This window comes from Caloenas nicobarica, chromosome 2 (genome assembly GCF_036013445.1).
Source record: "Caloenas nicobarica isolate bCalNic1 chromosome 2, bCalNic1.hap1, whole genome shotgun sequence".
Taxonomy (NCBI): domain Eukaryota; kingdom Metazoa; phylum Chordata; class Aves; order Columbiformes; family Columbidae; genus Caloenas; species Caloenas nicobarica.
In genome coordinates, this window is record NC_088246.1 from 45,815,614 (window position 1) to 45,837,716 (window position 22,103).

At 44.4% G+C, this 22,103-nt stretch overlaps 1 protein-coding gene across 1 annotated transcript in view; it reads left to right on the forward strand.

Annotated features, from left to right (window-relative positions):
- The first annotated feature begins 19,887 nt into the window (after window positions 1-19,887).
- SH3BP5 (SH3 domain binding protein 5) overlaps window positions 19,888-22,103 on the forward strand; it is a 52,762-nt gene continuing 50,546 nt past the window's right edge. Inside the window, exon 1 of the mRNA XM_065627292.1 lies at window positions 19,888-20,030. Within this exon, the coding sequence (XP_065483364.1) occupies window positions 19,950-20,030 (81 nt within the window). The 5' untranslated portion in view covers window positions 19,888-19,949. The remainder of the gene's footprint in view (window positions 20,031-22,103) is intronic.

Below are 22,103 nucleotides of genomic sequence, written 5' to 3' on the forward strand. Positions count from 1 at the left end.
CACTGAATAAAGCGGACTGTGGCCAAGCTTCTTGGCAGCGTGTGACTATTGTGTGGCAGATGGTACACGGAGTATAATGGACTAAGAAAATATTCTGAGTGGGGAAAATGTCACAGCTAAAAATGCCACCACAGCTGACATTCTCTGGAAAAGCAGAGGCCAATCTGAAAAAGCCTTTTTATGCAGACAGCGGGCACCAGCAAAAATGAACAGTCATGAGATTTTTTTTTTTCTTGCATTCCGAATCAATCAACTTCTCAGACTTTTGAAGCATACTTCACCCTCCATGACATCAACCAAAGAAAGACAAGTGGGGGAGAGAGGTTTGGTTTTGGTTTTGTTTTTAGAAGAATGAAAATGCAAACTGAGGCACCAGCTTTTTCCATCAGGGGAGATAATGTAGTGCCCTGGTGAACTGCCATACACTGACTGGGACCTGAGACAATGCAATCAGAGAAAGATTATTACCACAGAACACAAAACAGACCAGTTATATTGATCAGTTGTAATCTGCAAAACAGAGGAAAACACCCAGACCAGTTCATGAAATTTATGAAGGTTGTGTCCAGTACTGTGGAGGTACTAGACAATGACAACTATGAGTAAGGAGATCTAATGCAGAAGAGCATGGCAGAGCGCAAAAACTGGATTATCAGGAAACAAAACATGACCATACAGAGACTCGAGAACATTGTGAGCCAAAACAGTGCAGCATTTGAAAAAAGGATACAAGAACATCTGTTGGTTGTATTATTTGCTAGTGGCAGCTGTGAGTATAGGTTGAACTGGAGGACAGCGAGCTTCAGGAATGAAAGAAAAGTACATAAAGCTGGAGCTGAAGTTATATATAGACTAGTTTCCTCTAAAGCAAATAGGATGTGTGCTACTGAGTTAGCCAGTGGGACACAAGCTGATGTAACATCAGAAATGGGAATATCGACACTGAAACAGTGTCAATAAGACTAAAGAGAAACAGATAATGTCTCAGTGATGATGGTAAGAGATGTGAAGTGACTATCTTGCTAAGTTAAGTGAGCACTATTACAGTTTGCTGGGGGCAGGAGAGGGGAGGACAGTAATCATTACTGGAATGTGGGACTTACAGTTGTTGACCTCTTCGTGTGGATATACCTATTAGAGAGGCAGGAGGGGAAAAAAAAAGCGCTAAATGAATTTGAGAGTGTGTCCATAGATCAGCAGTATTTGTTACACAGCACCAAACAGAGACAGTCCAACTGTCCCGTAATTCATACGCTTAGTAAAGTTGTCTTTGTCCAGAGGCTGAGGTTTGGGGAGAGACAAGCAGATTCATTATGCTGGGAATCACAAAATCAGTGGGGGAACTAACAGAATGGATACCTATTTGCTCATTATTTTGAGAGAGGGCAAAAACCCCAGAATCACCCACTTCATGTATGAACCCAAAGAAATTTCACAAGCATGTAGAAAGGAAGCATTTTTCCCCTGACCTAGAAGAAAAATGCTTGAAAATGTCAAATATTTTTCTTAAGTTTAGCACACCAGCAAAGTTCTGAAGCATGCTCCGAGCCTAAAAAATGTGCATGCGTGTATTCAAACCTCCTGCGTTCCTGTGATGCTTTGGCAGCCTGCGTCACTGCATGGATCTCTTTCTCCCACAGACATGGTGAGGTAGGTATTTCATTAACTCAGTTCTGTCAGTGATCAGGCCCATGCAGTGTGTGGGTGCTGATGAGCACCAGCTGTGCACATCTGGAAAGGGAGGCAGTGCTGCATCTTTTGAGAGGGTCCTCTGCAGGGTCTCATGCTACACAGGGGTGCATGTTTGCAACCCGTGGGCTGCTCAGGGCAGAGCTCTGTGCCTGCTTGGCTCAGGGGGATTACTGCACCAGGAAATCAAGCCTATAGCAAGTCACTTCCTATCCAGCCCTTTTTCCCCTTTTGCACTACCAGGTTTTAGTTGCCCCTGTCCTTATTTATCATTTGTAGAAGACGAGCTCTACTGGTAAATGTTCTGGCAAAAGCACTGCTGCCTCCTTTGGTCCCAGTTCCAGCTGTGCCTCATTTGCTAAGAGGATCACTGGAGGAAATTGCTCTGCACTCAACGTGGGGTTAATTGCTCCTTATTATATCCTTATTCAACATCTCTCTGTTTTTCTGTCTAATTTATCCTTTTCCTATTAAGCACTAACAAAAATGTTGACAATTCAGATTATTTTTCTTTTATGAACAGTAACAGCCTTCTCTGGCTCCTCTTTACGCTGACTAGTGAGTTCAAACAGTTTCATGTCACTCTTCACACACAGTTATGCAGAGTACGTCATTCAGCCTCTTCCCTTCAGCCATTTTTTCCCATCTCAGCAAGCTCTTAGGCTACTAAAGGTCCTAAATTGCATTAATTAATCTGTGAGCCTATGTGTAATGCAGTTTGGTTTGTGAGGCTGCACAGAAAGAGAAGAAACTTCATTCATTGTAAGTTTATGTTCTAATTTATTTCAGCCAAGTGATACTTGCAAAGAAAGCACCTGTTCTCTGTAGAGCCAGGACCAGTGCCTATTTCCCAATTTTGGGTCATGTTCTCTTCAGAAAGTAGGAGTGAGAGGAAGAGCAGCCCCACTGAAGAGAGGAAGTGAGAGATTTGAGGATGAGCTTCAGCTGTTTGGCAAAACAGAGGAGAAGCCTGTTTGAATTATTTGCTCTGGCATGTATGAGAAAAAAGGCACACAAGCTGGTGGGCTTCTGCTTTCATTCCAAAAAACAAAAGTGGGATGTTGCAACCATCAGAGAAGCATGGGCAGAGCTAGTTATTACCTAGAGGGTTGCTTCAGGTGAGGGTCCTTAACACAAAATGGACACAGGCAAAAAGTCAACTGTGGTGCAAGATGATGTAAGTGCTACTGCTAGCTGTGCTCTACACAGTTTGCTTTGTTCCTAAGAGTTCCCTGGGCAGTATAAATCCCAGCTCTTGCTTAACTAACTTAAAGCTGGCTAGCAAATGGAGGGTAGTGCCTTACGCAAAATTTGTTTGGAGAAACTTAAATAGCAGCTCCTGTTTCTTGAGGCAGGGGAGGATCAAGCACTAGAGAGTGATGGGCCAGGCTCCCCAGCAGATGTTGAGTTTGTGTACTGAGACTGGCCAGGGCTGCCTGGCTGCCAGCTGTGCCACCCCACAAGGAGCTGGAGAAGGCATGAAATGCTGGGTTAGGCAGCCCTGAAGGATCTATTTTGGCCCCTCTCACAGTCTGTTAAGGACATGAGAAGAGGACCAGAGGGAGGTAGGCTCTGGTTTTCCTTGAGGCTGGAGTTTCTTGGCTGTGTTTCCTTGTTTTCAGCTTGGTGGTTCTCTGTGCTCTCGGGCAGGAGCAGAACCCGGGTGTCAGACTAGGCTGGGAGCTGCAGGCAGTCAAAGGTGACTCCCCTCTTCTTGTTTTCCCAAGCATCTCTAGCTGCCTCAGGGCTCTTGGTATAACACACTGTACAGTACTGTGAGGCTCAAACTCTTAGTTGGTGTAAATAGTGAGGGTTGCTCGCTTGGTAAGACTTGGCTTTAGCTCTCAAGAAAGCTTTCATTGTCTTGCCCTGAGTTCCTCAGATCCCTAAAAATATAAAAGTTGTTCAGCTATCCTTAAAGTAGGGAGCAAATGCGGTGCAAGAAGGGCCAGCACCCACTTTGGCCACCATTAGAAGAGAAAATAAGCAAGGAGTGTGGAAATAAGGTTTTGTGTGCATCCTCAGCTGTCTATGCTGTCTTCCCAATGTGCAGCCCACTTTCATAATTTTCCTTTTTTATTGAAGTCTTGGTTCAGGCTGTTATATTACAAACTCAGTTCTTGTTACCAGAAGTGGAATCTCAGTTCCAAGTCCTCTGAGTTACAGAGCTTGAAACAATGGCATAAATAAGATAGTGAGACCCCCCCCAACAAGGCTGTACGCCAAGTCTCCTATTTTAAGACCTTTTGTGCGGAGGAGGAGGATTTGGTGCACAAAGGTGGCTAAACTGTACAGAGCTTGCAGAATTATCTTCCCCCATCTGGAGTTCTTGTAGATGAAGATATGGGAAACATACGATATTACCTGGAGTTGATGGGGGAAATCTATTTAGGATTTCTTGGTTTAAAAACTGCCTTTTGTATTTTGAAAGTAATATTTCACCAGGTTCTGCCATGTTTAATTTGTGTCTTTCTTCAGTGCTTGTGGTTTTTAAAGGTGTCCTAGGTATAATACAGATAAAATATATTCTGGATACTGCAGACAAGAATGCATGCGTGTAATGACTGTTAGTATTTGCAGGATAGGAATCTAAGTCAATAGTTGTGTTAGGAACACCTAGAAGAGACATGTGCTCACCTGAGAAACCACACAGGGCTGTAGGCTGGAAAACAAACTGCATGGCAGATAAAAGCAATCAGTGTCTTTTGAACTTCTCACCGACTTTTTATTGCTTGTCGGTCTATGTGTAAAACAGCTATGAAATCCTTTTAATACATCTTTTGGAAGAAAGAGTGGCTTTAAAACTCAGATTTTATGTCTTTCTTCCTCTGTGTTTATTTTACCCCTTCAGGGCATTCAGGTGTTTCTTCGCTGTGTGTGCTCATATAGCAATCTTCCATTTCAGCGCTGGAGGCAGGGGTGGCAGCAGCAGCTTGGCCCTCAGTCAGGCACAGGAGGAGGGATCTGGCAGCTCGTACCCTTGTCCTCCGCCTCGGTGTTGAAACAGGCAGCGGGATGGCTCCAGACAACGGTCCTCCAGGTGGATGGTGGGGATTTGTGAAAGTATCAACTGAAAGTGCCTGGCTGAAAATCGTGATTTAGACAAAAAGTATTTCAGTGCTCTTACTAAATGAATCCAATGTAAAGAGTTCTTGCAGTTCTAAGAATAACCTTTCTTTAGATAGCTTAAAAAACCCCTATTGTTCCTGTTCTACTTCTTTTTTTCCCAAGCAGTTTCTCGTGGTAAACTACAGAATACAGCTTTCTTAGAGAAAGTGTTTCTATTTTTCTGCTGAATAGAAGAATCAGTGTTCCTTGTTGTGAAATCAAACTGTAAATATGTAACTCCTAAAAGCTTAAAGTTTATCTGCCTCTTGCATGAGAAAACAAATTCAGTTCAGGAGTCCAAATGTCAAAAAGTTTTCTTTATATGCATTTATCTTTTTAAGTTTTAAAGATGAGGATTGTGCAGAAGTAGGAGGATGTGGATTAATAACGTTCCCGAGGAGACTTCTGAGCTCTGAATTTGGTGTTCATCACCAATGTCCAAGTTCCTAAAGTTTTGTGTATTTTTAAGCCATTTATTTACTTTGTAGTGGAACTATCATAAAATTAGGAAACAGATTAGCCACACATCCGTTATCAGAGTCGTTATATCAAAGCCTAATTATAGTAATTTTAAAAATCAGATCCTGTAAGTGAAGTCAGTAGTATCTGTTTTCATCAGGATAAAAAGCAGCACTCTTTTTTGAAGAGGAATTGATCTGATTCTGCATACTTGGATACCAATTAGGAACAAATTCTTACTGTAAAAGCACAAGGGAGAGTGGGTGGAAGGTTGTACATCTCTTTAAAAAGGAACTGAAATAATACCCTTTTTACAGTCATGTTAATCTCACCATACAAATCACAGAACATAGAATATCTTGAACACAGGCTTTTGGTGTGGGGATGGTGCACCTGATAACAAGCCATTATTGCTGAAAGGTGCTGTGCTGCTCTGCCCTGAGAGCAGAGATACTGTTAAATATTAATGCAATTAATTTATTACAGATGAAGGTGTGATATGCAGAATTTTTGTACCCATTTTTGTTAGAGAGCCTGTTTCCTCCCAAAACAGCTGCAGTTACTGTAACCCTGTGTAAATGGTATCATTAGCTTAAAAGAAGCTTAGAAAGATGTTGCTGTTTCCCATATGGGCATAAGGTCAGATGCATCATCTACATCCTGCATGAGACTCAGGTATTTGAGTCCTGGGCATGCTCTGCTGTGTCACCTTCATCTCCAGCCTTGTGTGGAGGAGAGGCCACAATTTTGTGGTGTAGCTTGGGTAGGTTTTGGAGCCAAAGGGCCTCTTGCTAGAAGGTGATTTTCTATCAGTAGCTTCATCAGGCCCTTCTTCCGTCCTGCATTTGGGAGCCAACTTGTGTCCTGCCATGTGATGCAACCAGTGAAGCCTTGCATGTTGCACTGAGAGAAGGTGGGAAAGGTCTTCAGCTTCATGGGCTCCGACAGGCAAGCAAGCTAGAGCATGTAGGTGGCTCTGTGGCAATTGTCCCTGGGCATACACCTGTCATTGGGGAAACACGGGGGAATTTGAGCTAACTCTGCCCTTCTTCTGGGTGTCTTTGTCTGTACAAAGAGAGTTGTACTACATTATATTATCATTTTTGCATGTAGGCAAATTGTGACTAAACTCCTTGCTTCTGTATCGTAACGTTGTCCCTGCTGCTGACAAAGCTATGGGCAATCCTTTCTCTCTGTAAGTGACCCGCAGGAGGTTACTCTGCACCCTCACATTTTGGGGCTCTTCCGGCCTCCGTCCCCAAAGCTCTGGCATGTTGGACCAGCTCTTCAGCTGGGAAAGGGGCACAGCTCTCTTGGACTCAGTGCAGCTCTGCTAACATATGTGAGTAGCTGATATGATCCATTATTGTTCGTGTTCCCGGAGGGTGATACGTGTCCAGATGCTGTTACTGTAGGCAGGGGATACGAAGCCACAGTTTTGTCCTTAATCTGTATCTTTGCAATGCTGTGGTGGAGGGAAAAGGTGAAGAAGCATCTTGCCTCCTGTCACTTCTGCTAGGATTTACTCATGGATGTGACAAGCTGTCATTTTCTGGTTTGTGTGAAAAGCGACACTTAATTTCCCTTCCCCCCCTTGCAACTTTGCCAATGTATTTGCTGTATGCAGATATAGATTTGAGTTCATTTCCCTAGCAGATGTCACAGTGATTCGGTGCAAAATCTGCTTGGGGAAATGATTATAACTGAACTGTTCTCTGGGAAGGAGAGATGAATGCATTGGTATTTTCTGCTTCTGTTACAATGCTACAGCTTTGTATTTCAGATCCTTGATTCAGAGTTTTAACTGTCCATTTTGCACAAGAAGGAGGCAATGCGTGCAACTGTTTTGAACACCTCTGAGACTCTGTAGGACTGAATATAAATAACAAAAGTACCTGATCCTAAAAAAAAATAACTTAGGTCTATGCTGATTTCTATGATGAGACTCTGAAAATTCAGGCAGTGGCATACAGTGCAAGCTGCTATTCTAAGGTGTTTTAGGCAAGGCTGGATGAGACATAGACATACCATTGTGAATTCGAGATGATGTTTCCTGCACATTACCTAAAGGTGTTTAGGAACCGATTTTGTATTCAGTGCCATTGTGAAGTGACAGTTGTTTGATATTTAGATGCAAGAAAGTGTCTATGAGTAGAATGAGAATCCTACTGTTATTTAAAGTAAGGTTTAATTAAAAGCAGGCTTCTATTACGCAGAATTTTACTGAGATTGCTTATCTCCTTTCTTTCACTTCTGCATCCAATTTACATAGAAAAATCATTCTCTGCTGAGGAAGTGGCTCAAGAAGGTTTGGCATTCTTGTAATGACAACCCAGGGGCACCGCTTCCCCCTTCAGAATGCAAGTTAATTATATAGCTGCAGCAAAATAATACACGAGCCAGATTTAAAAAGAATAAAAGGCAATTATTAGCTGCTCGTATTGCTCACATCACTGCTGCCATGCTGTAGTTTGATAGCTGTGTAACTGATGTGTGTGGCTATGATATGCAAACTCTCGTTTGTGTGCATGCTTGATGCCTATATATTCTTTCAGGGGTTCCCAACTGCCTGCTATTTTCTGTCATTATGAGTAGCAGCTTACATAGCAATGTGCCTCCAGCTGCCTCTTGACCAAGCCCTCTCAGGCCTTGTGGAAATACCCGTCCTTTAATAAAGGTCGTGTCAGTGGAGGTTGCAATCTTTGACCATTTTGATATCCTTGGCACAAAGGAAATGCTGTTTCCTCCCTCTGGAGGGTTAGACAGCGTTAAAGCCGCTCTGTCTGTGAAGATTAGCACCCTACTGGGTGGTTGTTTTTTCTCCCCTTCCACCCCTTGAAGGAATTATTGCTCCAAAGGGCTGCCTGTGAGTGGAGAGCTGTATTGCAGACCGCCCGACATCTGCTTTGTTCCTCTCGCTCACTCTGCAAAACGCCTGCCCCTGAAAATCAATCTTATCTCCTGCTGTTTGGAGAGGGTGTTCCTCTTCTTGCATCCCACGGCGCATCTCCAGCACTGTGCGATGGCAGCTGGAGGGCCGATGGCTCCACTGCAGCTATTGTTACCCTGGTACTCCCTCCCAGTCCTGCTTGCTGGGGCTGAGCAGCAGTGTGGGTGCCAAACTGACTTAGAGCAACTTTTGTCCCCCCGTGTGACAGGACTGCATCTGCAGTTTCTCCGATTTGCTTGGCAAATCTCAGAGACAAGCCTCTGAGTCCCCGGGATGTTGAACACACAGAAACCTTTCTTATGATGGTGACCAAGGAGGCAGATCCATCTTCTTTCTGGTCAGCTTGCTCCTGAGAAGATCTACGTGTCAAGCGTTCTCAGAATATTTTGCAATACCTGGATCCTTCTCCAGACAAAGGCTGGATGATCCTCACGCAGCTGTCAAACACAAACCCCTTCAACTCCCTTTCTCCTTGTCTGCATTTTGGCTGGTGACCGTGCTGATTCCTGAGCCTCAGTCCATTTGCTGAATCACCTCAGCATCCTTTCCTTTCCTAGCACCTGAACGCCTCTTTTTCGCAGAAATCAACGTGAAAAACTTAGAGAAACAAAGGTACTTTTTCAGATCAAATTTCAGGCACGTGAAATCCCACCATCCTACCCAAAGCCTGCCCAAGGTATTCATCATGTCTACCATTTCCAGGGAATTCAGATACTTTGCATCACAGGGGACTTGCTTGTGTCTTGGCAGCTCATCAGAAGTGCGGGTGCAGGGGTGTACGTTTGGCTTCTGGTGCCAGCAGCTCATTTGCAAGGAGTTACTCTGTGGGAGGGTAGGAAACGCAAAGGTGGAAGGAAATTGGAGGAAAGGCCAAAGGGACTAAAAGGGAGGCTCAGGGGACACATTTTAGAACAGAGGAACATAGTCCCCAGTGTGGAGTGATTTGTGTTCATCTGCGTGTTAATGAGGGACAATCTGTGAGGCTTGCTGTGGTCACCTTGGGCAGGATTTTTTGGATGGCTGGAACATGCTCCCTTATGTCTTCCTGCTGCTGTGGAGCTTGCTGCTGGGGTGGGCACTGCCTGTTATAGCTGGGAGATGCCCTGCCTGCACGTTTGAGCTAGAAAAGTGCTGTTCTGATATAGTCACTGGCTGAGAATAAAGGAAATGTCACCTCACCTGCTTGTGTTGACAGAACAAGGCCAACAAAACAAGGAACCACCTTTTGAGATGAAAGGGAGCGTTTCTTTAATTTAGTCGTTTGAAGTAGTTATACCTAGCACATATCAATCCTATGTACCTCTCCCTCTGGAGGTCCAGAGGGCATCTCAAAAAAAAAAAAAAAAAAGAAGGGAAAAAAGTGAATTTCCTGACTGGTGGGTGGGGTTGCAGGGACTCCAAAAGTGAAATGCCTCATTTCTGCCCCTATGAACTGTTATTCAGTGGGATTGTAAAACTGCCCTTATGTTGGAGATATTTCAGTGGAGAAGAATTTGCAGCACCATGTGTTAGTCTTTCCTGGGGTTAAGCATGTTTTCTGTGGTGAAAGAGATTCGTCTGGTCTGGGGAGGATCAACATACTCCAGATGATACTGCAAGAATTCTCCAGTCTCTGCAACAGCTAAGGAAACACAACCCCAAAGTGGGAGTTGAAATGATGTAGCTGCATCATTTGGACAAACACTGGCGTTGAACCACAGCTAATTGCAAGTGCTATGGAACAGTTTGCATATAAACAAAAGAAATCTGGTTTTGAAAGAATTTATTACTATAGCAAGAACTAATTTTTTTTTAGTTATGTAACTTGTGCTATGGAAATCCAAGTGAGGTTTTTTTAAGGACTGTACAGTAGAGAATGTCTCCTACACAGGTAATTCTAGTTCAAAATGGGAAAAGGCCTTTTGCAGCACTAGAGGAATAGAACAAGGATGAAGCATGCCAAAAAGGAGAGCCCAGAAAAGAGGTTAAACTAAAATTTAAAAAGTGACTCTTTTGAATTTTGTGATGCTTTTGAATTTTGCCATAAGATTCTTACGTGCCATTTTGCAGTCATTTGGCCTCTTTATATCTTCATAGCTTTGCCTGAGAAGTAGATATAATAATAATACTAGTACAGGTCTTCTCTCAGTCTCTTACCCAAAGTTACTTCTGTTGGCATTCTCTGGTACAGCACTTGCTTTTACCATGCAGGAGAGACCACAGCTAGCCTGGCCTTGGGAACAGATTTTTGCTGGTATATTGAATTAATATTTTTAAGCCTAGGTCTGGAACTTGCCTGCACCTGCCAGTGGAAGAGAAAAATCTGAAGTAGTTCAGCTAACAGTGAGACCAGAAGCATGTGGTGCAGGTATCTAATCTGATTTAAAGGTTTGGTCTTGTGCCTTCAGAGCTCTTCAGTTGATGGAGATCTGAACCACTCAGTGTCACAAAGCTCTGAAGACCCTTTCCCCACCCTGCTCCTGCGTATCTGTGCTCTACTTTCCAGACATAATGTCAATTTGTAGAAGCTATAAGGATATTCCCTAATTCTTAGAAGTCTCCAAAGCAGTGGGCAGTTTTGCTTTCTTTTTTTTTTTTTTTTTGGCAGAACCTACACTGTGTATTATTGCTGCTGCCTCTGTTCCTGCCCTGGTCCCTCAGGCAGCCCCAACAGCCTCTGCTTTATGCCTTGTCCGTGTGGCTGAGGGACCTGTGGGGAAGAGCCGATGACGGGTGGGATGGGTGAAGGTCAGCCTGAGGACTGGTGTCTACTCTGGGCTGCACTGCTGAGAGAGCGCTACTGAGACTGTGTTTTGGTGGTGGAAAGTTGGTGGGCGTGGGGAAGTGAATGAGAGAGGGGCTGAAACAGAGAAATGAGAGGAAGGTTAAATATAAGAAAGAAATTTTTCACCATGAGGGTGGTGAGGCACTGGAGCATGTTGTCCAGAGAAGCTGTGGATGCTCCATCCCTGGAAGTGTTCAAGGCCAGGTTGGACGGGGCTTTGAGTGACCTGGTCTAGTGGAAGGTGTGCCTGCCCATGGCAGGGGGTTGGAACTACATGATCTTTAACATCTCTTCCAACCCAATCCATTCTGTGATTCTATGATTTTAAGCTGGGGAGAGTGAACAGCAAATTCTGTCCCTAGGAGACGGATTTCCAGGATGTAAAGCTGGAGAGACTGGAAGAAGGGAAAAAGAGAAATGAAGGATGAAGACAAATTAAGAAAGGAGGGAAGCAATGAGCTAAATGATGCTTGAGATGGCAGAAAGAAGGTATTAGACTGTGGGGAAAAAAAGAGGCTGAGCTTGGCTGGTGAGGGAGAAGTAGCGACAACAGAGCTGAGGAGTGTGGAGCAGCGGTGAGAGGGAGAGCCTGTTATCTGCACTGTAGTCTGAAAGTGTTTATTCAGCTCTTGGAGACGTGAAGCACTCGGTCAGGTACCGCTGGCAGAACGGTTGTGGCAGCGAGGCTTCAAAACCTGCCCTCTGTGAGCGACTTTGGATCGGGGCAGGTTTCACAGCCTTGGTGCTGCTCTGGGTTGCTGCCAGGCAGCGAGCTGGGAGTGCGGGGAGGTGGCTCTGCAGCAGCGTGTCCCTGCATGGATAATCACTGCTTCTTATCCTGATATATAAAGTTGGGTGCTAAAACTGACTCTGCTTCACTCCTACGCACAGTGTGCTCAGTCACTGGATTTTATGTAACAGGAAGCACTGAGGAGTATGATTCTGCCAGGCAGTGGGTGGAGGGCAGAAAATCTCACTATTAATAGTAGGAGAGGGGTAAAGGGGCTTTGTAGATAGGAAGCACTTAATATTTACAAAGCTGAGACAGATTTTTTTGGTATTTGAATATTTTAAAGGCTTGTGGATTTCCATACATATCTGGAAGGGGACACTTGAAGTGTGGACTCTTAGGATCTTGCAGGCATCAAACTCAGGTTTTTGTAATCTGACAAATGTTTCTGTATCTGGATACTTGATAAGCTCATATTTTCTGGCACAAGGTAAATTAGGCTCTAAATGGTCTGGAAAAGAAACTAAAGAGGAAGGTAGAAAAAAACATTTCCTGTTTCTCCTCTCACTGCTTATGGGTTAGCCAAATGTGGTTAGGAAGCAAAGAGACTGTGCAACGACCTTTCTTAATACCTTGCTAATGAGGCTTGGCTATGGAAGGGCCTGTTCCCATCTCTGGGCTTCCCAGCTGTTTCTCTCTCGGCTGCCAGTCTGCCTTCAGAACTCAGAGGCAGGAGTTCCCCTTTGGTTGCCAGCCGCTGTCTTTTGTTTCTCAAGATATAGACCAGGGTTCTGCCTTTTCTCTTTGCACTTGAGCTGGTCATGATGATAATGAGGTCCCAAATCCTTCCGTAGCTACCTGGTCTACCCAGCCCTGTGTTTGAAAGCTCATTTTGAATAGGTGTCTGTTCCCTTGATCCTCTGGGCCATCCTTGTAGTGGAAATGTCTGTGGTGTTTCCCTCTATTTAATCCATTAGCACCCGTAAGAGATGGGATTTGTGCAGGAAACCAAAGGGAAAGCTTCCTGGGATAGCTGATGCTCGAAGAAATGTTCTGAGGTCCTCTCACAAAAGATGTTCTGGAGGCCTAAGGTGTTAATGTTTTGTGCATAGCAGCTTAAAATAGGATATGGGTGAATTTCCTGTCTGGTAGCAAGATTACTAAGAAGTGAAATCTGTGGTCAGAGAGATTTCAGTGGTCACCAGGTTGCCTTTGCACAGAGCTGTGCTCCAGCCTGCATGCACGGAGTAGCTTTGCTCCGTAGGAGATGCCTCATAGTTGTGGGAAGCTGCCCCTGAACACGGTCACAAAGCACCTCAGAAGGAGCGTTGCCCGTGACCGGGAGGCGCAAGGAGCCCCTTTCTTGGTGAGCTGGAAAATGACTCTGCTGAGTGCCTGGAGTAGCCAACCTGTGCAAGGGAAGGGCTCGTGGAAACCGCCACCTTGGAGGAACCATTTGTGGCTCTCCCTGAAGTGCACTGGACACATGAATACCCTGAACCAAACCCACAGGAGCTTCGCTACCTGGAGTTCCTTGCTGGTGCTTCCATTTTCATAATGCCGCGTTGCACGGACTTCTGCATTCATCGATCAGTGTTGTGTTTGGTATCATGAGCAGTGTGGGCTGGTGGCAAGAGGCCACTGAGGGGATTTTATCCTTTAAATCTACCAGTGAGATACTTACTAATGCACTTAAATGGCCACAAATATAGAATCAGTCTGAACATTACGAAAACAAAGGGCTGGAAAAATGAGGTGTATTCTTGCACATGGCTAATGTCATTTGGAAATTATAGGTGGTTCTTTAATGCTTTAAATGTGGTTTGCATAGATGTCTAAGTGTAAAGAATAAAAGATGAAGGTTGGTGTTTTTGTACTGAGTAGCAGTGATGTATCCGCACCAGTGCAGAAGCATTACTGAATTGTCAGGCTGGGCAGAGGAGAATGGCACTTGGGTCTCATTTTGGCTCTCACAGGGCAGCACCTCTTGTCTAAGGCCTTATTTTGAGTACAGACTAACACTTTTGCATTGGATCTCGCTTCTGTTGAAACTGATGGGAGACTTATTTATCGAGGAAAGCAGACAGCAGGACTGGGAACCTGGGTGGATATATTCAACTTAAAAGGCTGCGGTGTAGGGTGTTCCCTGTTCAAGTATCAAGCACTGGTAAAGGGGATCTTCCTTGTTGTTCATCAGCAGATCTGAGGAAGAGTCTTGTGTTCTTCTGTTATTTCCTACATCTGCAAAAGCAAGACAGTCTGTATTTTGGCCAGATGAGCAGCGGTTCTGCTGTGCTCCCCTGCAGATGTAGTGTTGTTGTACTGATGGTTTCCAGGGGGAAATTCCACCCGCCTTGCCGAAAGGCAGCTTGGAGGAGGAGAAGATAAGTCCTGTGATGATGGTGGTTCTTTCCCAATGAAACAAGAAGCAGGGAAATCCATCAAGCTGTTAGTCATGTATTTTTATATATATATACACATATATCTCATAGTATGCGTGTGTGTGTATATATATCTATGTATATAAAAACTATATTGCACTAATACTATCTGTATAAAACATCATCAATATCAGGTTTCAGAATAATAAGAAAAGTAGCTCATGGGATATAAATGTATATCCAATAGAAACTGGCCCAGCAGGTAATTTTGCTAATAATCCTTGTATTTAGTTTTAATGAAAGATATTAAGATTAGTGTGGCTAGAAAACAGATTGTACTTCTTTAAATAAGCCTCCTTTCTTTGTAGCCCTGTGAAGCCTAGAGGGTATTTTTAATCATCCTTAAATGGTGCTTGTTAAAAAGAAGTGAAATTAAGGAGTATTTGGGGATGTAGCTTTTTCTTTAAATACATTCCTTGTAGGTGGGGAAATTACAATTGTTTGCACCATAGCTGCTCAAGCTCCATTAATGTGTCTTTGTGTGCATCATTCATATGCAAGTTCATAAGGCGATAGCATCTTACAAACTGGTGTAAAAAAGATAATTGATTTTTAGTGCTTCCTAAAATGCAGAGCACGAGCATGCCACAACCATTGTGAGTATGGAAGCATGAAAATTTGCTTGAGAAATAAGCCAGAGGAAGTTTTGATTCTGACCACTTCTTAAGTGTTTAATACCCTGCATAATAAATTCCAGGGAATTTAAAATCTTCCATAAACGCAGTGCATATCTTCAAAAAAATGTATGCGCTTAGCCTCTTATCAAAGATTAAGATATGGAGGACTAGATCTTCAAATGTACCATGGCTGTGGGCGAGATCCTACTTAATGTTTAAAAATGTTTTGAACATGTGCAGCATACTTCTGAAAACCAGGAAAGCATATGGGGTTTTTGAATGCTGCTAGAGCAACGTCTTTACTGCTGTTCCGAAGAGGGAGATGGTGGCTTTGTTTTTAAATGAGAAATTCCCTGAGCTAAACTAATTTCTGCAAAAGTCAGTGTAGTAGACTGGTCTTCAGGATTACTTCAGTTAAGAAATTACACAGAGGATTTTATGCCCATAAGTGTGTTTTGGGGACCATGTTTTATACACTTTTTTCCCTCCTTAGAACTGGAGTGTTTATACTTCCGTGTTTGTTTGATGGTAAGTTATTCAAAACCAAATTGCAACAGTGCTTAAATATTTTAGATCAACTGGAAGTTAGCCTCTAGCACCATAATCAATGAAAGCAGGAGAATTTTTCAGAGCAGAACTATTTCTCCAGTCCCCTCGAGGAGAGCGGCAGTATTCTGTAAGCAAGGCTCTGTCTCTCAGGCTGTCTTCTCCACAAAGGTTTCCATGAACTGCAGATGTGTCTTCAGTAATAAAATGTGTGTTAATTAGTCCTGAACTCTGCTCAATGTGCTATCAGTGTTCAAAAAGAGGAGATACTTGTTTCTGAGCAAGGAGCTGCAACTTCGATTTGTATTTTAGGCCCTTGCCTGTAGCGCTTGGGCAGAAGCAAGCTTTGAGGGCAAGTATGAGCAGAAATTTGAATGTAAGATGAGATTTGGAAAAAAAACCAAGCCCTTCCCTAAAATCCATTCAGAATCTACCATTATCAAGTATATGTAAAATGACACTATCCATTCAGTTTGATTTTTTCCCCTCTAAATTAAGTACAGTCATTAATGTGTTTCCCCAAGCCGTTCTTCAGTGATGCATATTTCCTCCCAGATGATTTCATTTAAAATGCAACTTCTAGTTCCCCAATGTCTATTCAAAAATGTAATAGCTAATCTGCAAACCGTCCTCCAGAACGAGGGGCAGAATTCCTCTCCGTACTCCTCCCTCAAAGTACAGACGTTTCCCTCCTTGCCCTGCCAAATGCTGCTTGTACACTGAGGATTTCTGTGGGACCAAAAAACGGGGTTACTTAGCAACTTCCCCCCAAAATTAAGACTGTGGCAGAGCTCTTGGCGAGAGCATCCCCCTTGCACAGGAGTCTCCACGCTCCAGGATGTGCTGTTAGCAATAAGGCTTGTACCCCAAATTCCTGCTGTCATGTCACAACACAGAGGCGTTGCTTGGTGCAATTAAATTGGGTGGTGAAGTGACTTGGATCATGGTTCTTTCAGCACAGGTACCTCTCCTCGTGTTTCTTAGGTGACCTGTACCATCTCTAGCATAGCTTGTGTCAAGCTGCAGCCTAGCCCGGTGGGTCTGGGCTAATCCTCTGCTACAGCTGCTCTGGAATTCCATTAGTGAAAGAGCAAGCTGTTGCTTCCCGCTTCAACTGCACAGTGCTTTCTTCAAATATTGAATGCTCCGGACCAGGGTTTTGAAATATTGATATAGGAGAAAGAACAGACTGTCTCGGTCAAACCTTATTCAGCCTTTACTCAGCCGCCTTGGCGTGTGTGGGACCTGTGGGGGAAGCGGAAAGGTCAGGATGGCTTTCTGGGAGCGGGGTGGGGTTGGGGAGGTGTCTGGCTTTTAACAGCTCACGTAGGAGAAATTTGCTGGGGTGAGATCGCTCGTGACTTGGCAAAAGTAATACCCAAATGCCATCGTCTGCAGTTGATGTCTTGCACCGTAATGACTTAAGTGGAGCAGGCAGCCTGCCTGTGTGCTCTGCAGGGCTGTTCCTCGGATAGTCCTGGGGCTCTGCCGCGCTTTGCAGGTGACAGCGGCTTCAGGCAAAGCTGTTTCATGGGGAAGAGAAAAAAAAATGAGCATGCAAATAATATTCTTGAGTCTTTTATTGATCTTTATGTGTACTGAATAGTGTCCCCTTCCCTTTTCCGTCAAATCTTGCCCTTAAGGCCACTTTTCTGTTTATGCCTTAATGATGTCTGCAGTGATGACAAATGACCTGTGCATTACTCAGCAATTTTTTTATATATAAATCTTTCCGATGTATTGGTTTGATATAAAATGACCTCAATGGCCTTGGGGGGTCTGTGTGGGATTTTGAGACATGGGGAAAGGGGCCTGTGTATTCATAGCGTCTCTTCCCCAGCGCTGAGCGCTGCAGGCAGCTCTTCCAACATGCTAATTCCACTGTACGGCTGAGGAAAGAAACAGCTTGCTCTGCCTTGGTGGCAGCAGATTGATGAATTTGGCTGGAGGATATTTTGAGCTGTGACAATCGTGGGGACTGTCGTGGTGGCAGTGGAACAAGAGGGTCCTCACGGGCATGTTACAAGTCCCTTGGGGAGAGCAATGTCTGCGTGGGAGTGTTCCCGTACCCCAAGTAGCGGGCAGTGCTTTGCGTGAGGTTGCCGTGGGTCAGATTGCGTGGGTCCTGGAGAAAAACAGCTACAGTAGCTGTTTTATGTAGCTTTGTTTTCTAGAAATGTAAGTGATAACAGCGGGATTGCCAGCATTAACTCTTCCTTATGCTGCTTTGTGTCTTCTGTGCTCTTTTAGGGTGATGAGAACTTTGGATGTTTGACCACCATGGCCTTGGCATGAGCCACAGCACACCAGGGATGAGAGACGCCAGGGCCCTGGGAACCTCTGGCAGTGTGTACACGTTGAATTCCCTTAATGGACAGCAGTAAGGCTAAAACACTTGGCATTGGCCGATTCAGGTTTTTTTTCTTTTCCCCCTTTACAAGATTTCTTCTGCTGGGAGAAATGAAGATGTTGCAAACAACCCATCTGCGTTTCTGCAACACCTCCTCTGTTCCTTGATTATTTTAGCTTGTTGGTGTCATTCTCCATGTTTATACTATTTTCAAATGTTTGTGCCACTCTCCTCTTCCTAATTTTTTTTCTTTTGTCTTTTTTTTTTTTGGTTGGTTTATGATGTTTGGAAGAGCATGACTGCTTTTCTTTTGCCTTCTTTTTTACCTTATGAACATGAAGTTTTATCTTCTTGTGCTTTGCTGAGATTTTTTTCCATCTTCAGTCTCACAAAAGAAACTTCTTTACCACATCTAAACTTTTGTTTCTTTTTTTTTTTCTCTTTTGAGGAGTCTTCTAACAAAAATGGAGTTAAATCAAAAGTGATACTTTAAAGGTGGAGATGTATTCCTCATCTGTTTGAAATGACCTGTTATCCACCCAGAGGGAGAGAGGAAGCGGTTCAGTGTGGTTGACGTGATTTGAGGAAGGGCCTTGGCTCAGCCAGTTGCCACTTCTTGCCTTGTTTTTCCTCATGGGTAGCCTAGCCCATGCGTTCTGGTGGGACTATCTTCTCCACGTCTTGAGGAGGGAAAGAGAACATTTGTGGCTCTCCCCGAAGTGCACTGGACACATGAATACCCTGAACCAAACCCACAGGAGCTTCGCTACCTGGAGTTCCTTGCTGGTGCTTCCATTTTCATAATGCCGCATTGCATGGACTTCTGCATTCATCGATCAGTGTTGTGTTTGGTATCATGAGCAGTGTGGGCTGGTGGCAAGAGGCCACTGAGGGGATTTTCTCCTTTAAATCTACCAGTGAGATACTTACTAATGCACTTAAATGGCCACAAATATAGAATCAGTCTGAACATTACGAAAACAAAGGGCTGGAAAAATGAGGTGTATTCTTGCACACGGCTAATGTCATTTGGAAATTATAGGTGGTTCTTTAATGCTTTAAATGTGGTTTGCATAGATGTCTAAGTGTAAAGAATAAAAGATGAAGGTGGGTGGTTTTGTACGGAGTAGCAGTGATGTATCCGCACCAGTGCAGAAGCATTACTGAATTGTCAGGCTGGGCAGAGGAGAATGGCACTTGGGTCTCATTTTGGCTCTCACAGGGCAGCACCTCTTGTCTAAGGCCTTATTTTGAGTACAGACTAACACTTTTGCATTGGATCTCGCTCCTGTTGAAACTGATGGGAGACTATCAGATTCTGTGATTCTGTGTGTAAAGACAAAGCACAATGTTTTTCCTTTTCAATGACAAGGGAACACGCTGTCCATCTCTCTCTGGTGTCGCTGTGAGAAGAGGGAGTTGTTTAAAATTTTATGTCTTCACTGCAGCCCACAGAAGGGGTTTCAGCTGTGCCTGAAGTGAGGTGAAGAGGGGCTGGTGCCCATCCCTGCTCGTACACTCAAGGGTTCCCCACTCTTTTCCTGTTAGTGTTTGGGTGCCAGTGTCGGCACTGCCCCCATGATTAAGGAGATCCTAATCTGAAGTGCCGTGCTAGCCAGGGGCCACGCATGTACACAGCATCTGTGCTTCTTGCAAGAAGTTACTTTTTACTGCCAACAAAAGGAGATGTATTTAGTAGGTCTTTTTCTGCTGCACCCGGTAGGTACAATAGTGGCTTGCTCAGCTGCCACACAATAGAAATCTGGATTTCATTCGAATTTTCAAGGTTGTTGAAAGTGCCTTTATTTTTTTTTTTTTTTTAATCTCCTCCCTTTCTCTCGCCTTTTCTTCTCCAATAGACGTGTCAGCCCCCAGTGGGGCCTGAAAAAGAGGAAAGAAGAAAAGAGAAGGCAGGGGAAAAAAAATTAAAAAAAAAAGCCAGGGAAGGTATCGTTGGCATTTCCCTCCACCTGAAACTACTCAATTTTGGTTTCACACACTGCAGTTGCTCAGCCCGGCGGGGAGGTGCAGTAACTCCATAAAAAAGGGGCGTCGTGGGGGGAAGGAGAAGGGGGTGTGTGAAAAGAAAAAAAAAAAAAAAAAAAGAAAAAAAAAAAAGAAAAAAGGAAACCCCGCAATTTTGCACTCGTTTCCTCCTTGCGGTGCGAATGCACAAAGAGAAGGGGGTGTGCTGTAGAGGGGAGGGAGGGAGGGGTTCCCCCGGAGGCGGGGCCGGACCGGGGCGGCCGCGGAGCCGGAGCGGCGGCGGAGCGGGAGGCGCCGGCAGCCGCCGCCATGGAGCCGGGGGGCAGGCGCGGCCGCGCCGCCGAGGAGGGCCCGCGGCCCGAGGAGGAGGAGGTGGACCCCCGCATCCAGGTGAGGGCCGCCCGCCTCTCCGGCGACGGGGTGGGGGGTGGGGGGGCGATTTTGTAATTTAACGTGTGTATAATAATCGTTGTAATGATTGCCTTTTATTTTGTTGGATTATTTTTGCTTTTTTGATGCGTGTGTTCACGCACAGCTATAAACGTACATACACATATGTATACGTTCGCCTGTGCAGAGGAGCCCCGGGTGGCGGGGAAGCGGCCCCGGGGTGCCCCAGCCCTTTGTTACCCCGCGGCCCCGGGGATCGCTTTGCCGGGCTCCCTTGGGCATCCCGCCTTCTCCTCCTGCTGCCATCCCCCTCCCCTTGGATTTTTGACCATGACGGCGTGACCTTGCTCGTGAAACAGGGTTGATGCTCAGAAATCCGAAAATGGGGGAAAATATTTTGGGTTTTTTTAAATTATTTGTTTAAAAAAGGAGCTTTGGTGGGAGGCGGTGTTTCCTCTCCATGCATGCCATCCGAGATGCTCTTTATTCTTGCGTGTTTTCTAAGCAAAGCTTTTCTCCCCAAAATCATGCCTTGACCAATTGCCTGGTGGAAACTTCAGCCGCTCCGTGGTCCCTGAAATGAAATGTATTTTTAGGTCTCTGCAGATTTACGGCTTTTCCCTCCAGCATTGCTGGGACCGTTTGTCATGAGTGAATATAAGCATGTGTGTACGTTGCTGAGCGGATGGATCCCGGGCATAGGGCCCTCCTTGCTGTAATTGTCATTCTTTTCTCCATCGTGAGCATTTCTTTTCCAGGGCCGAGCGGAGCAGTTGCAAAATTCACAGAACATGGTTACGCAGAGCGAGGCCCTCAGCCAAAAGCCAGCCTGTTACTGCCCTGATTTTTGAGAAGCCGAGCTGTTTGTGCCTATTGATCTAATTTTGGCCTTGGGTTCTTCAGCTTGCAACATGTTTCCACGTACTGGATTTGCAATATTGTTGGTGAAACAGTGGTTTTGTTGAGCTTTCTGTTTGGTTGCAAAAAACAGGCTCCTGTGTTGGCCTTAGTGGGAGCCCTAACGGTTCTTAGCCTTACATTAAAAGGCAATTAGGTAATTTCTGTATGAGTGTCTGTTTTGGAAAACATGGGTATGCAAATATGTATCTTACAAATCCTAGGAGCTGGAAATGAAATCTGATCTCCGAGGATGAGAGAACTAAACTGTTGAAATGAATTCCTTTCTGATTGTAACCAGAGTCATTCTTGTACTCCACTGGGAAATAAATCACTGAAGTGACAATCAATTTACAGTGTTCGGCTTGTACAGCTAAACATTTCCAGGCGGGTTCTGTTACACCAGTTGAAAATTAAATAACGTTTGAGTTAGAGAACACTCCTGTTGAAATGGTAGGGTCTCACATGGAGTAACATGTTACTCAAATAAAGAAGGCTATTGGAGTCTGCTCCTGAGGGTTGCTTTTTGTAGTAAGAAAGTCATTAAGAATGAGCTTTGTTTTTACAGTAACTTCACGCCAACACCACCTCTAGTAAATATTTATTCAAGGGATTTAACACCTTTGTTTTTGGTGTTAAGAGATCAAAAATGTTGGCACAAAGGCAGACTAAGTAAACATAATCATATGTCCCATTGACTGATTGTGTTCTAAAATGGTTTGCCAAAGTCCAGAGTAAAATGCCTCGCGTGCTGCATTACATGTTTCTTATCGACGCTGTGCTTCCACGGTACGTCTCCTGTGATAGTACTGACTTCATGCTAATCCTTTTGGGATGTGTGTGTCTCACTGGAAACTAGCAGATACTGGCCGTATTGATTAACAAGACAGAACTTACTGTACCTCATGTTTATTTTTAATAGCAAGGAATAAGCCAGCACAGGAAATGTACCACCTTAAAATAAAACTATAGAGCTTCTCTGATTATTTTTCTTGCAAGTAGCAAAATAGAAGACCAGGGGTGAAGTTATTCTAAATGTCTAAAGGTTTCCTCTTTTTGCTGAATTTGTAAGCCACGGCCCTTGTGAGCTTTCAGTGGGGATGCTGAATGAGCCTTCTCAGACACGTTTTTCCCCCCCTCGATTTCTTAATATATGTTTGACATTTCTTTCTTTCT